We start from the raw sequence: 15771 nt of genomic DNA on the forward strand, positions 1-15771 counted from the left end.
CCTTTATGATGGCAGCCACTTTACTTAATGAATGGCAGAGTTTGAATTTTTTATTCTTAGGAAGCCACTGTGACATACAAAGACCAGAGAACAGTATCCGATGGTGGACATTTTATGGAGATGACCAGCTAGATTCCTTCGGTAGAACAACTGACCAAAAAGTGAAATGTGCTACGGCAATTATGTATCAGTTATTTGATATCTTCAGCAATGTAAACATCAGTTTTTTTGCTCTAAAGTAGGCTATGATCCAGTCGAACATTGAAGGCTGCAGCACTCGTGCTGGTAAAGAACTGAAGCCCACCAGTACTTTCTCCCCTCCCCTTGCATGTATGCAGTAAAAATAGTAAAGGTCACAAGAGTGGCTGTCCCTTAATGGAAAAAAAAAAAAAAAAAAAAGAGAAAAAACTAAACTCACTTGTCTACTCTCTAGGGCAGCTGAAGTACGCAGGAGGCCTGTTCTGTCTTATTTTCCTGGTTTCAGATTGATGTAATAACATCAAAGAGGCCACATAATTCTAGATTCTACTCAAAAGGGCTTCACATTGAATAAAATAAGATATAATAGAGACATTTTTAAATGAGAGCTCAACAGCAACTTGGCTTAATTTGTTTTTCATGTAGTGGGTTTCTTGCAGCTCTGGGAAACTCAATGGGAAATGAATGAATTCACTGATATTACATTGATTACACGTCATGATACCAGTTTACTGTGAGACCAATATGATGGGGCTCTCTTTTATACAATGTTTAAATACCAATAACAATTTCCCTCCACACCGAAACACCACTTGACATTTCTGCTGTAGTCATGATGACCAAAGCTAAACAAGCAAACATAGTCAGAACACACTGCGTCCGAAGTTGCCCTTGATATGCTCCAGATCAACCTTATTCAAAGACTGGGTCACGACCCACAGGCGGATATTTTAGAAGGGTTGCCAAATAAATACTCCCACACTCTTTTACTTCAGGATTTACATCTGCAGTTCACCTTTGAGCCACATGAGGGAGCCTAAATGTTTGTATTGATCTGATAACTGTAGCCTACTTATAACATTGAATCTAATATTAAAGGTATAGCATGTATCCTGTTTATTTTACTAATGAGAGGGGGAAAAAGAGCCAGTTACCTCCACCTAAATGTACCAATCTGGTTTCATGAATTCAGTATTTAACAAGTGTATATGATTTCAATAACACATGCAGGTACATTACATCAAAGCTGTGATTTATCAAACATATATATCTTCAAATTTGCTGGTTTAATAAAAAGTGATGTGTAAATGGACATAAAAAAAATATCAGGAAAGGTACAAATTTGCTCTTCTCACAAGCTTTACATAAGGCCTATTGTGAATTGTCATTATTAAAAATGGGTCCCCAGAAAAAAAATAGTTTGGGAAACACTGCTCTAGACTGACTGACTGCATAAGATCTTGAATTGGGTCCTTGCTCAACAAGTGATTATTTGCTGCCTTTAAGACATGTGGGAGTTGGGAACGCTGACACCACATTTCCTACAAACTCCATTTAGTTTGTGAGTGTAGGAAATGGTCTTAATAATGTTCCTAAAATTTAAAAGCTAATAAAAATGTATTTACCTTCAGCTAAAAAATGTATAAGTGTGATTCTTGTCAACTGCAGTAACTCCTAAGTGTTTGAATAAGGACTACAAACATGTCTACTCAAAAGGCCCTCCCCCCAGCACTGTATATAATTCAAATGCATTGTTTTGGTTTATCACAAAGACAAAGCAGGCCCAAAGATTGGACACCATTTGTTAGTCTTCTTTCACAGCACATTTACTTTTAATCTTGAAAAGTTTGCCAATTTAGAATATTTTTGGGATTTGGTGTTAGCTAAATAGCTTGTGAGTTAGCTAGTTCAAAAGAAGTATCAATGAAAAAAAGATTAAAGACACTTTAAATTGAAATATTTGGCCATTCAACTGAGTGTTTCTTGTCATTATTTTTATACATAAAGTCACAAAGATTTGCACTGCACAATATTTAATAAATGTGGATATGTCACATAACATTCACATACAGAGCAAGATACACACATTTCTAAATGTCCTATTTATTTTAAATCTGTAAAGTAAACACCATCAAAACCATGTATCCAAATGGTGCAAACTGTTTTTGCAGTGTGTAGGGCAAAGGCTCCAGACCTTGAAGGGTTGGCCCGTGGAAATCCCGTCCAGAAAAGTAGATGGAATCCGACAGTCCACAATCTAATTTAATCTGAGCTCCATGCTACGTGTGGTGTCATGGCTGTCCAATGGTACGCCAGTTTAAACGGCTTAAGCGACCGTCAGGCTGGGAAAGGATCATGTTATCCTCAGCCGGGTGAGTTGCGTCAGCAAGCTGTCAAGTGCCTATCTGAACATTGCTCATGCAAATCTTTTTTATTTATTTTATATATATATATATTGCAGGTACTTTCTATTCCTGCATGTTGCACATTAGTTATCACTGAACAAAGGTCAGTGATCTTCAAGTATCACGCAAGAGGAAAATGAACGATGAGACACTCAAATGTTTTTCATCAGATATGCTTCTGACTTGCTCACATTTCACCTTCTTGTGATCCGTCAACTCAGTGTTTAAGTAGTCATTGCAGTTATTATTGCAGTTATGCGATATAGGATAAGACACAAGTATGGTATGAGAGAAGTTTAAATGAATATTTCCCTTAAATTGTGAGGTTTTACTGCTAACACAGCTCTGCGTGTGTGTGTAGTATTTAGCAACAATCTGTTTCCAGTGTTAGCCTCCATCATATAGAACACAATTAAGCTGATCTACTTCACCTTTTTGTTGTCTGCACATTGCCGCTTATTCGTTTGAATGCTTTCTAAAATGTGAACATATACAACCAATATTATATATCTCTTTAAAACCCTCCTTTACTCTGATCTCACTTTTTGCCACTTAGTAACTTTGTTTTAAAGGCAAAGAAGAGCTGAAATTGGCAGAGTGTCCTGCTGGCATGTCCCCATCAAATCTGGGCTGTTAATACAGCAAGACTGAATTTACAAAGTACTGGACCAACAACAACAAATAGTTCAGTGTTTTATTGAAAACTGGCTTTTTTTCTGTTTCATTCCATCGTTGCAATGGCGTCAGACAGATTTCAAGATTGCATGTCGAATCAGTGTCAAATTTTATTTCAGTGGTGTTTCAGAGGTATTTACGTTGCTAGTTTCAGCCAATTGGAGGTCAGCTCTGTGGTATGCCAAAATGAGGTTTCTACTTCCTCTGTTTTGTGTTCACCCTGATCTCTACATGTTACAGTGCAAGGCTGCTATATGGACTGGTGCATGTCTGGCCAGTAAGATACGTTTCAATTCCCTCTGCAATAAGAAGATGAGAGAGCGAGAGAGACGGATAGACAGATGGAGAGGAGGAACACAGGGCTCCATGAGAAGTGAGTCACGTTCAATTGTATAATCAGGGTATATTAAAGGAAGGAACATCACACCCTCATTGCAGCAATGAGCCATGTGTACCGTTGCTTCATGGTTGTGGAAACCTGTGCACACCTACCACCCCCATACGTACGATACGTACCGTGCTGATATGAGGACAAACTAGGTACCTTGCTCTTGAAGTTGCAGCAAGTTCCATCACCGACGAGATTCTAAACTTACCGTTATTTCTTCATTTTTTTGCCTGCGTGCTCTTGCTCTGACTGCATTGCTTTTAGTGTGGCAATAATAAGAGCACGAGTGGGAGGATGAACTGACCGCTTTAAATTTGACCGTCTCATTTCGAGTACGGTAACTCTCGAGACTTCTGCGGAGTGGGATTATATGCACTCAACAGACAAACTGAAATATGTACTATTAAAGACCTAGGGCACTGCTGCACCCTTTACACGCCGAACATCACAGCATTTGAATGCAGAGCGTGCACACTCAACTACATGCAAGTGGAATGTCAACTATGTGGGCTTGGATTGGAGGGATGGGAAAAGGTTGCTGAGCACTGATCACAGATTGAACCCCAAATAAAAACACAACGAACCTGTGGCCTATTAACCGTTTATGCTAAAGTCTCTTTAGCATAGGACTCTTGGTGCATTTCTTTTGCTCAGCACAGAGAATATAGCGGTGGGTCCATGGCGATGTGAGTGAGGTGAAAGGTGGTCATTATTCTTGGGGCCACAAAGCTACTCTTGCATTGCCAGCTCTGCCTCCACACACTCCTGTTTAATTGTTCTGTACCAGTGTCAGAGAGAGAGAGGAGTATTTTGGATCCCTGACTACCTCACAGCACCAATGTGAAGCAGATCCAGCACAATTTTTCAATGCATATTTTGACTTGTCATTTATAGCAAAACCACAGGTGTAACCAATAACATTAAAGATAAAATTGTTTTACTCAGGTGTCCTAAGCCAGGGAAATGTAACAGTGAGCCAGCGTGAACAGTTCCAGGACTTTAAAACTGAAGTAGCTAAATGGAATTCAGCAACCGTTAATTTGTTTTGAATCATTTTCGCCTTTGTTTTACCTGATGTAACAAGCCAAAGTAATGAAATGTGTTATATCAAGGAACTAACCAGAGCACCAAATGGAATGCAGCCATAATCATTGTTATTAATTACACCTGTGCTTTTCCTGCTGCTTTGTAGATACGGGTGCAAAACAGTTTTCCTGTAAAAAAATACAAATTAACTTTCCTTAAAAAGAATAATTAAGAGTAAATCGTATCGTACACGACACTGTTCCCTTTCCCTCATTTGCATGCGAGTGAGCACGCGCCACGAGAGGGAGGGAGGGAGGGTGGTGGGGGGAGAGAGGTCGAGGCGGCGTAGCGTGGAGTGGAGTGCCAGCTCTTGTAAGCCTGCGTGACTCCATTTCCCAGTTCGCACCGCGCCCCATGATGTTCCCAACAGCTGACAGACGGCGAGAGCCTCTGCCATAGAGCTGTCGGTTGAAAGAGAGAGTATAGCCTGCCGTCGGTAGCCTGTACGGACCGAAAACACAAGTCGAGCACTCCCGGACTTCGGACCCGCTTCACCACCCGGTTCACCGTCGAGGGTCTTGTTTTGACGCAAAAATATTTATCGTCTTGCATCCTGACTTTTTTGTTTTTTCTCTCCCCCCTGACTGGGAGCTGGGGGACATTTGCTGTCAGCTAACTTCCACAATAGGTCGCTGCGACGCTGGACTGCTGCATGTGTTTTTTTATTTATTTATTTTTTATTTATTTTAGCTTAACACTTTGACTCCAGCTCCTCCAGCCGTGCCCAATGCTGAGGAATGGATAGTGTGTCTGCTAAAGGTGGGAAGATGGTCCAGAGTGATGAGCAGCCAGGGAGGGATAGTGGCGGCGGTGGCGCAGCGATGGCCGCGCTACATCAGTGCGAACTCATCCAGAATATGATTGAAATCTCCATCCCCAGTTTGCAGGGGCTACGGACCAAATGCGCCGCATCCAACGACCTCACACAGCAAGAAATACGCACTTTAGAGGTAACGAGCTTTTTTTTTTAAATATATATATATATATAATAAATATTTTTTATATATATATAAAGATTTATTTTTTCCCCCCAGATCTGTCAAAGCCCCGTCCTGCGATGGCAGAGCGGTCTAGTCAAATTGCGGAGTCATAAAGCCCCAACTCACCATGTCCGCCTCATAGAGGCTGAATACTGGCTATCGCTGAGCGTCACTGAGCCGAGTACACTGTGTCGCTTACAACGTAGCCGACACTACGAGGTCGATGCATTGAGGGTGCAGGTGACTCAATATGTATATATATATATATATATATATATATATATATATATATATATATATATATATATATATATATATATATATCCATAGTTGACTTGAATATTCCTGCAGAATATTCCTAAATGGTATGATACGTGACTGATCCGGTTATCTTTGCGCGACCCTCTTGGTGAGCAACATTAGTCCGGAGCCGCTTTGCACAGCGCCGCGCAGCCGAACCCTCGCCTGGCCCTTAACGGCACACATTCAATAATGTGATACACTGCTACAGCCCTAATTTATGTTATCGCGTTCCGTCCCTTTTGCACGGGATCACTCGCGTGTAGTGTGTGTGTTTGTGTGTGTGTGCACAAAAAAAAAAAAAAAAAAATATATATATATATATATATATATATATATAAAAAGACGCACGCGAGACCGAACACAAAGGCGAAATGTACTGACGTGTTCCGTGTTGTTTAATCCGTATGCCAGCCGGGTGCGCAGAGTAAGGCTTTTTTTGGGGGGGGGGGGGGGCGGATGATGCACGCGCCGCTTTCCTGCATCTGGATGATGCAGATTCGGTTCGGTCGCGTTTGGGATGACTTGACATTGCTATGCGAGAGAGCCATTGGCTTTTGTAGGGGCCTTCAGCACTGTTGCAGGCAGCGTTAGAGAAGTCATGACCGGTCGCATGCAATTTCTGTCTCTAGCCTTTCAACCATCCCCTTGGGTATTTAAATGAAAATGAAAAAGCAAAATCTCTCTTTATATCTCTTTGAAAGTATTCCTTCTTTGTGGATTTGTGCAGTGATGTTGATGAAGCCCTTTTCCCGTAAAGGATCTCAGGCCTGCATCTTTCCCACCCATGGGATATTTACAGTCACATATTGTTGTCGTAATGTTCTCAGCTGCGAGATGACTGAAGGAATCATGTCATGGAAAGTGCAGCTCCGTGGTTGTTAGTAATAATGCCACGAGGGGACAACAGGGGCCCCCCGCTTCTTCGCAGAGGAGGGCGATTGGGAAGAGGGGGTTTGTGTTTTGGGGCCATAAAAGGCTGATACAGTACATTAAGATGAGACGTGGAGTTGTGAAAAACAGTGGAATAGTACAGGGTTAATGCCTCCAACTTGTAGAGGGGAGACTAATGTGTCTTTTGGTGGTGTAGGCTCCAGACATACTGACATCCTAGAGACATGATAGATGGTAAATGGGTTTTTCTGGCTCATGGTTTATTTAAGCGTTATACCTTGGATAAAAGGAATATCCACTGCTGATTGGCTGGAGGCTATCAATTATCCATGTCTGTTTTATTTCTGTATAACTATACACCCCGTGAACAATTGCGCCGTCGCCCCGAAAAACTAATGTACCAGAAAGCTCCGAGCATTTAGTTTCAGCCGCACAGAGACTGGACTGGTTTTTCCAGTGACCTTCAGAGTGGTCAAGAAGCAACGTTGTTTAGCCGCAGTGTTGCAAATGTGTCCACTGTTGCTTTGGCGTCGGTTGCCTCAGAAGGCCAGGAAGCAACACAAAAGATCTACTTGTGTTTGTGATGGTCGTAACAAAATCAAGTGTTTTTTAGGTGCAGCTTTTTATCCATTTTCATAATGTCTACAACATTATTTGGTAGCCCCTTATTTGGCCAGCATGCAACAAGCTGTAACTTGGCATGCTGTGTGGGAACACATTTTCACAGGCTCAAGCAAAGAAAGACTGTGTTAAATAAGAAAAAAATCAAAGTATTAACTGAAGCGGAGACCAGACCGGAGTAGTTGTCCGTCTTAGCCCCCCCGCTGCTTTAGCACAATGAGTGTGAAACTCATAGTCTGCTTGAAAAGTTTGCACAAAGAAAGTCAAGTTCGCTGCCAGTCCCCCTTTATACAAGCTTCAACTACTCTTTATCCGTTGTGATGCGTTCTTCGTCACCGTGTGGAACAGGACGTGATCTGGCAGAGTACTTCCTGAGGTGTGCTGTGTCTTTTGCACTGGAATTGTTCTACATGACAATGGGCAGGCCGTGCATGTTTCTTGAACGCTATTAAGAACTGCTCTGAAGTCTATTTTCCTGTAGTTAGAGACCGTTGTGTAGGGGGGTATCCCTGAAAGACAGAAATGCAAATAAGGGGGTCTAGTTACCTCCAGTAAGCTCGGCTCGATTGTCGTTCAGAAAGGGTTAGGATCCTTGCGTTTTGAGGATTGAAATCTAGCTGCTGCACTGGAAACAGGTATGGTAGATGTTTCTGGTTTACAGCTAAACTAAATATAGGCCTCAGTGGTATGTTTATATTTAATCTTATTCTCACGGATTAGAACTGTTCTTAACTGCTCAAACTGTTTCTGCTTTTACAAAGCGTATATGTAACCTGTGCTTCAAATTGTTTGGCTGTTCCGAAGTCTAAATTGTGAGATTAAATGTCATCAACTTGTCTGAGAACATTTACACGGCAATGTCTTAGGTCACAGCTCATGTCACAACTTTTACAAACTTCCCTTGAATTTACGACTTACTGTTGCTTATATTATGAGTCAACAGAATTGCTGATTCATTTGAAAAGTCTAATATGATTTTTTGATTTTATTTCTTACGTTCTAGACTTTTATCGGTTCCAGTTGAAATGCGTAATTAATATCACGGTTTGTTATGCTTGTGGTATTACTCAGACACACAAGCTTAAATTCTCCCGTTCGTTGTAGCTAAAGGGCGTTTTTTAAAATGATGTTCCTTTTTTAACAGTTTTAATTTACTTTTGAATTCCGACATTTTTCTACTGTCACACTGCTTTAACTTTTTTTTATATTCCTTCTCTTGCAGATGAATGCTTTTCATTGATTCAGAAACACTTAATCATCAAACGAGTAGATTCTTGGAAACTACTTTCCGATCATATAAACAAGGGGAGAAGTCACAACTGCCTAGACAGAAATTTGGATTTTAAAAAACAGCAGCGGAAAAGACAGTTGTGAAATCGACTTCTAAGATGAAACGACAATACAGTCGCTGTCTATTGTCGTGTGCATTATACCTTTTTGAAACCCTGGTGACATTTTAAAGCCATGTTTTATAAATGCGGTCAAGTCTGGCAGCCATCTTCACAGCTGCTGATCTTTAGCTGTCTCTGGCCTTTGGGGACGCGAGACGAGAGCATTTCTCAGTGCAGAACAGTAAACATTTATTAATAAGGCAACGCAACGGTTTGTTTGTCAAGCACGTACCCTACTCTCAAACAAAACATAAAAGCTTAGACCTAGATTAGCTTGTTTAAATTAGCACAAAGGAGCTTGAACTGACAAAAAAAGCTGCTGATCCGGCTACACGTAGCATTTAAAATACAGAGTGAAGTGTTCATCATCATCATCAGTGCTAAGCTGCCTGGTCGGGTCGTCTTTCAACAGGCTTTTTTAAGTGCAGCTTGCAGTGCATGGGGCGCTGTCCTGATCAGCAGTCTTACTTCCTATGTCTTTACTGGCAGACCGTTTTGAAACCACGGTCTTGCCATAATTGTGCACTTTCACTTCTTGCTTCAGCCCTCTTTGAGATTTCATTTTAACATACGCCTCGAAGAGTCAGCAGATTGCGGAGTTAATCATAGATTTAGGACGACTTTATGCACCGTGATACCAACATGATTCCAAATCTTAGCCAATCAATCAGGTGCTGTATTACAGACATGCACAGGACGCACCGAAAAACTCTCCTCTGTTGCGTCTGAACTTTGACCCATCAACGTGAGGGCCCCTCCCGCCATCTTTAAACTCTAGCAATGCATGCTGGCACGCAACTCCCGCATCAGTGTCCGGATGATCACATGTAAACCGTTCCATTGCAGCCAGACTTGATCAATGTCATTCCTAGTAACGCTTTAAGCACCCTGGGGTCAAAGTAGTTGTCGCACTCGAGGGCGCAAACGGGCCCTGCTCCCATATTGCACTGGAGGGCCATCGAGAGAGGCTTGAACTCACTTTATACTCTCATTGAGAGAGCTTTATTATTCCACTTGAAGTGTGTGTGTGTGTGTGTGTGTGTGTGTGTGTGTGTGTGTGTGTGTGTGTGTGTGTGTGTGTGTGTGTGTGTGTGTGTGTGTGTGTGTGTGTGTGTGTGTGTGTGTGTGTGTGTGTGTGTGTGTGTGTGTGTGTGTGTGTGTGTGTGTGTGTGTGTGTGTGTGTGTGTGTGTGTGTGTGTGTGTGTGTGTGTGTGTTTTTCCTGTCTTGCCAGTGAGAGGATAATGATGCAGGCCTCTCAAACCGAGTGCTAACTGGTACTTCACTTTTCACATGTTAATCCCACTCAGCCTCCCGTGCTGCCTCTGTGTTACTTTAACCGTAGCTCTTCATGTATTCCTCACTTTAGCCTTATCATACCCAGTTGCACTAGCCTAGCAGATGGTTTGCTAAGAAACCAAATCAGTCTACAAGATCCAGATGCTGAGATCAAGACAGTAGAATGTGCTGTTTTTTGCCAATAAACTAAAAAACAAGTGTGCAAGATATTTATTCCCTTGCTCTAAATCTTTACGTAAAAGCAATCCGGGGTCTTTATCTTTTGCAATCACTGCTCTCAGTAATGATCCGCAAACAGCAGAGCGTCACTCTGTTTTGTCTCCTCACTGTGTTGGAGAGAGTTTGCTGTGCGCTCGTGGTGCGAGCTGTTGTGGCTGCATCTATATTTAGACATCTTTCTTCCTACGCATTTTCAGGGTTGGTTGTTAAATAAGAAAATCAAATGACGCGCAAAGAGCGGTGAGCAGGAAGGAAAGGAAAGGGGAGGGGAGAATCAAAGCCAATCCGCTGGGCTGCTTCTTGTTACATGACAACGGCTGTGTGTGTGTGCGTGCATGCGTGCGTGCGCGCATGCATGTGTGTCTGTCGGAGGCCTAGGAGAAGACAATGGAGAGTGTCGCTCACATGAGGGTACAGAGGAAACACAACTCTAGCGACCGTGGCAACGGCGACCCTGTCTCTGTCTCTGCTTCCTTATTTCTTATTTTTTTTGTGGTGCAGTCAATAAGAATGGGCTGCAAGATGTGGAAATGAGCATGGTAGAAAAGTGTAGGCCGGCCTTAGTCTATTCTTAAACTGACTTGGATGAGTTGCATTACATCCTGTAATTTTGAGGTCCGCTGCACTCTTGTGTGGAAATGGGGCGATTTGATCGCTCCAAATCATGAGGAAGTTAGCACACTGGTTGGTTGTAAATTGTTATAAATCTGTGCACTATGTAGCTCTTCTCGAATTATGTCCTTCTGGGAAAAAACTTTGTATTCATGTACTAATTTTCAGTTCTCACAAAACATGTTTATTGTGCATTATTATCTACAGTTTCATTAAAAATGGGTACTTTTGTATTTGTTTTGAGAAGTACAAAATGGCCCCACTAATCACATGTTGTTCTGTCAGATATGTCACAGTGTCAGCCGAAACAAGGCCAACAGTCCGTCCCACCCCAGCCCAGCATAGGGGTCAACCTACACTGGTTACTAACAATGATGGAGGAGGGGCAGCAGGCCATTGTCCGGGTCTGTCAACCATGTACGTTCAGCAGCCCCCCCTCCCCCCTCCAGAAGTCCATGTGACCTGCCCTGTGCATAACTAGGTCTGCCTGCCTTAATTATGCTTTTGTCTTTTGAGGATATATTGTGAATCAGCCATAAAACAAAGGTGCACTCAACAAGGATCCGCTACCTGCGATATCCAGCAAGAAAACAGGCCTTTTGGCTAATGTTAAAAGTATCCTTGAAATTGCATCATCTTGCAGCTCCAGTTCTATCCTGTCGCTACTGTCGAATTCCATGTTGACTTTGAATCTGACTAGATCTGCCACATTTAAAGAGGACCTGCAGGCTAAAACCAAAAATAATAATAAAAGTATCCCTGCTCGTGTCCCTTTGTTGCTAATAGTGATAATATTGTGCACAGATGTAGGTTTTCTCCAACTGCATTTGTCTGCAAATGTTTGTCAAAGATATCTTAAGAGTTCCAGGATTTTGCTTGGGCCTTTTTAATCTTCAATAGCTAAATATGACATGAGGCGTAGAAATGCCTCACAGAGCACCGTTCTAATAACAAGAAATGTGAGCATTTCCAGTCTGAGAGAAAGGAACTGACCTTCCTGTGCAAATATCATTTCCTGGGATAGAGCGTTCTGGGCTCAGTTCTCAGATGCTCTCCCTGGCAGGTGCCCCAAAAGTGGCTGTGTCAGCAAGAGCCTATGAGAGAAAGAATTGGAGCCGTGGGATCTGCTCCTTCAGGTCTGCTGTGTCAGGCGGGCGGGCGCTACTGGGACTCCTCCCCCCACCTCTCTGGGTGGCGGACACACTGGCTGTCACTCATCGCCTCACCGCATTAGGCCGTTGCCATGGTGTTGCCTAGCTCCGCCGCTGACAGGTGGGCTCTGACGCCATTTACACCCCCCACCCCCCACCTCCCACCTCCAGGCCACGCGTCAAACACTGCGTTCTCCACTCTGCACCAAAAATATATTTCGAGGGGTCTGTCGTTATCTGTCGAGGTGCCTGACTGTGCTCTCAACACGCATTACTGGTATCTTTGTGGGATTTGGGGTGTGTGTGTGTGTGTGTGTGTGTGCGCTTGTGTAACTCTATCCACCTTATTTATTCAGGGTGGTTATGGGTAAAGTGAATGCTGTGTGTGTGTGTGTGTGATCAGAGATTAAACACGTCGGTCGTGTTTTGACACCGTCACAGTTATTGTTCTGCGGGGACACATGGTGACATTTGTATGTTGAGATGTATTGTGTCTGATCTCTGGTTTTTTTTGCATGTGTGGGAAAATCCCACTGAAATGTTGCTGACGACTCAGAAGAGGGGTTGCTAGGTAACCTGACGTCACGGGGCTGCACTAGTGTGTAGTGGGGGCAAAGCAGGAAGCTAGCTTGTTAGCCACATTCGAGTAAAGGCCTCATACTGCCGGCCGTGCTAGTAGTCCACCTCTCTGGGAACACTGCATTCAGAGAGCGCAGGGAATAATCTGTGAGGCTCTGTAATTCAGAATGTCTTAAAAAAATGTGTCACAGCTATCAGTATGTCTCCGTGTGTGCTCATGGATATGTCTTTCCAGCCACAGATGTGTATAAATGAGAATGTAAGAAGATACAACTTTAATGATCCCAAGGGGACATTGCTGTGCAGCTGTTGCAATTCAAAGTGGGAAGAGTGAAAATATTTATCTAAGATAACAAAGTGCAAATTCAAACTCTTGCATCAAATGCATGCAACTAAAGAGGTTCAAACTCTGAAGATATTTTGTTAACTGCAGAGCATCACATTTAAACACATGACAGGGTTTTTTGCTTTAAAAATAAAAAGATTATGAAGGCTTTCAAATGCGAGGTGAGATTTGTTTATTTGCATTTATTTTCTTTCTCCACATCCTCGCTTGTTAGTTTTGAAAACATATTTTCTGTTTATCAGCTGACATTCAGTAATGCATGCCTTTTTATTATTTTATAATGCTATCCAGTGCAACTGATAATAGCTGAGTAATTGCGGAGCTGAAAGGGCTGCAGTCAGAGTCGACACGGAGAGCGTTTTACTCCCTTTCCATCCTCTTTCATCTCTGCGGCCCTCAGTGGAGATGTTTTTGTCGACTGCCACGCAGCAGCCTTTTTTACATCCCAAGGCTGCACGCTGTATGAGTTTTTCTGTCTGCTTGGTCGATGTGGATGTGTCACAGAGAGAGTTGAATGAGCAGAGAACAGACGTGCATGCGCTCCCCATTGTTTGCTCAGGCACTCGAGAGGTGCGCGGTGGGGTCGAGAGCGAGCTGGTGTTGCACGGCTCCTCTGAAGGTGCTGCCTGCTGTAATGGACTCTCACAGATAAGGCCGTGAGATAAGGAGACACACTATACGGCTGCGCTGAGCTGCACAACGCGGGCCGCTGCAAACCAACACCACGGTGGTACTGTGATACTTACTCACAGGACCACTGCACTTGACATTCGCTATGAAAGCGTCGGCGTTACGTCTCACGGCTTTACATATTGTTGAATACGAGTGTTTTTCGAGACAGTTACAGTGGTGGCTTTTGGAGCACAGCTGGGTTTGGGATGTTCCGGTAATATTTAAAGTGGTGCATCATGAGAGACTACAGTAAAGGTCTTCACCAGGGTTTTAGTCATTAATGTGCTGATTAACAGATGCAAGCCTCAAGAGGAGGATGGTAATGGAGGGTTAGTGTGCATTAGTAGGCCACTACCCCGACATGCAAGCATTTTGTTCTTCTTCTCTCTTCTCCTCTTCATTCACTCCCCTGCTTCATCAGCAACACCACCAGAATGTGTGGAGACAATGCTCTCTGGAGGGGCAGCGAGGAGACACGAGTGGACAGAAGGCAATATTTTATGTGGTTATGAGGTTAAGGTACATTTCGGCGCCTTGTTTTCTAAGAGCGGGTGATGAAAATGAGAGTACAGTGCCTATGAAATTAACTGGAAAAAATTGACTGGTCATATGGCACTTTCTTCCGTCATTATGTCACCGAGCTGCCTCCTTGTTCCGAACACACTTGTTTGCCGTGCCAGCACCGCAGATGCTCTCATTAGATGACCGGCTCGATGTTCCTCTGTATGATAATAGCTGTTTATATCTAATTAACTGTCCTGTGCACTGGGGGGCACTGGAAAATCGGGTTAAACAAACACTGGAGTCGTTGCTGCAGGTACACTGAGTTCAGATTGGAAATATAAAAACAGTGTGAGTACGGAGTGATTAATGCATCAGGTTAACCTTTTTAAGGAGGCTTCTTTTGATGGAAATATAGTAGTTTGTGTCAGCCAAGGTGATGAATTCAAGATGGATTTGGCCCTGTGTAATGTCACTTTTGTATTATCAACAGTAGTATCTGTGTTACTGCTCCAAACAGTGACTTGTTATGTGTGGTATTACAGTAACAACAAAACACACATACTGCATAATTTCTGTGTCATCTCACACAAAAAAAACCCCACTGCCAACACAGAGGTGTGACAGTGAAGGCCTGCTCCTTAGCCGAAGCTCCTAGCACGCTGCCAGTCTCCCCTCTAACCTCCCCCTCCCGTCTGAGCCATGTTCTCTGTTGCTCCCTGCAGGTGAAGCTGATGAAATACATCTGTAAACAGCTGCAGTGCAAGTTGAAAGTGCCGGAGACGGAGAGGCCCGAGGCCCTGGACAGCTACCCGCACCTACGAGACTGGCTCCGCACCATCAACCTACGACCGGAGCTCATTGAGGTAGGGCACGTTGTTCTGTGTGAATATCAGTCTCTCTCTATCTCTATCTCTATCTTGATCTCTCTCTATCTCTCTCACTCTCTCTCTCACTCAGCTCTCTGGCCGGGGTGATTGTGTTCATGTCACATTTATGTGGATTTCAGTTTGTGTACTCAGTCCCCGCTCACAAGTGCATGAGGAATACTTGACCAGTGACCATCAAAATGTCTTTCTAAAAGAGGAGCTCCGTCATTTTTATGACCGTCATATTTAAGCTGCAAACAGTCGCAACAAATCTGAACTTGAACTGAATAATATATATATATATATATATATATATAATTATTATTTTTTTTCTTCTTTTTTTTTTTAATATACTATGGTGAGGACAGCGACTGCTCCTTATCCCAAGATAAACGTGTTCCTCTTAAGATAAACTCTTCTTGGTTGCCTAAAAATCTAGTTCCCAGCCTACTGTTCTTAATATCTCTGTGTCATGTTAGTGAGACAGATGAGTGCCTTTTTATTCAAATGTGTGAGGAATTTTGTCTTCATTTTGACTTTAGTAGAGTGGAACATTTGTTGAAATTTGTATGCGCATTGACTTATATAAGGTGTGTTTAATTCTTAAAACCTGGCTGCAGATTGCAAATGTTTGGCTCAGTCTAACAAAATAAATATTTTCTTTTAACTGAGGATGTAGATCAGCAAATGATAAATAGAACATCAAGTATTGTCAAAATGACACCTCAGTTTGGAGTCAAACTATGACCATTTTGTGCTAAATGACACCAAAAAGCAGCATTAAGGTAGATCATGGTGGCAGTGTT

General features: G+C 42.8%; 1 protein-coding gene across 5 annotated transcripts in view; it reads left to right on the forward strand.

The window, feature by feature from the left end:
* The first annotated feature begins 3377 nt into the window (after positions 1-3377).
* Positions 3378-15771, forward strand: part of ksr1a (kinase suppressor of ras 1a) — a 28875-nt gene continuing 16481 nt past the window's right edge. For 3 of the 5 annotated variants that reach the window (XM_054625933.1, XM_054625938.1, XM_054625934.1), the window contains exons 1-2: positions 4971-5483; positions 14822-14962. In XM_054625933.1, coding sequence (XP_054481908.1) covers positions 5271-5483; positions 14822-14962 — 354 coding nt within the window. In that variant the 5' untranslated portion in view covers positions 4971-5270. Of the gene's footprint in view, positions 3433-4970; positions 5484-7752; positions 7964-14821; positions 14963-15771 lie in introns of those variants that run through there. The other 2 variants (XM_054625937.1, XM_054625936.1) reach the window with 2 other exon arrangements.

This window comes from Anoplopoma fimbria, chromosome 24, assembly GCF_027596085.1.
Source record: "Anoplopoma fimbria isolate UVic2021 breed Golden Eagle Sablefish chromosome 24, Afim_UVic_2022, whole genome shotgun sequence".
Lineage (NCBI taxonomy): Eukaryota > Metazoa > Chordata > Actinopteri > Perciformes > Anoplopomatidae > Anoplopoma > Anoplopoma fimbria.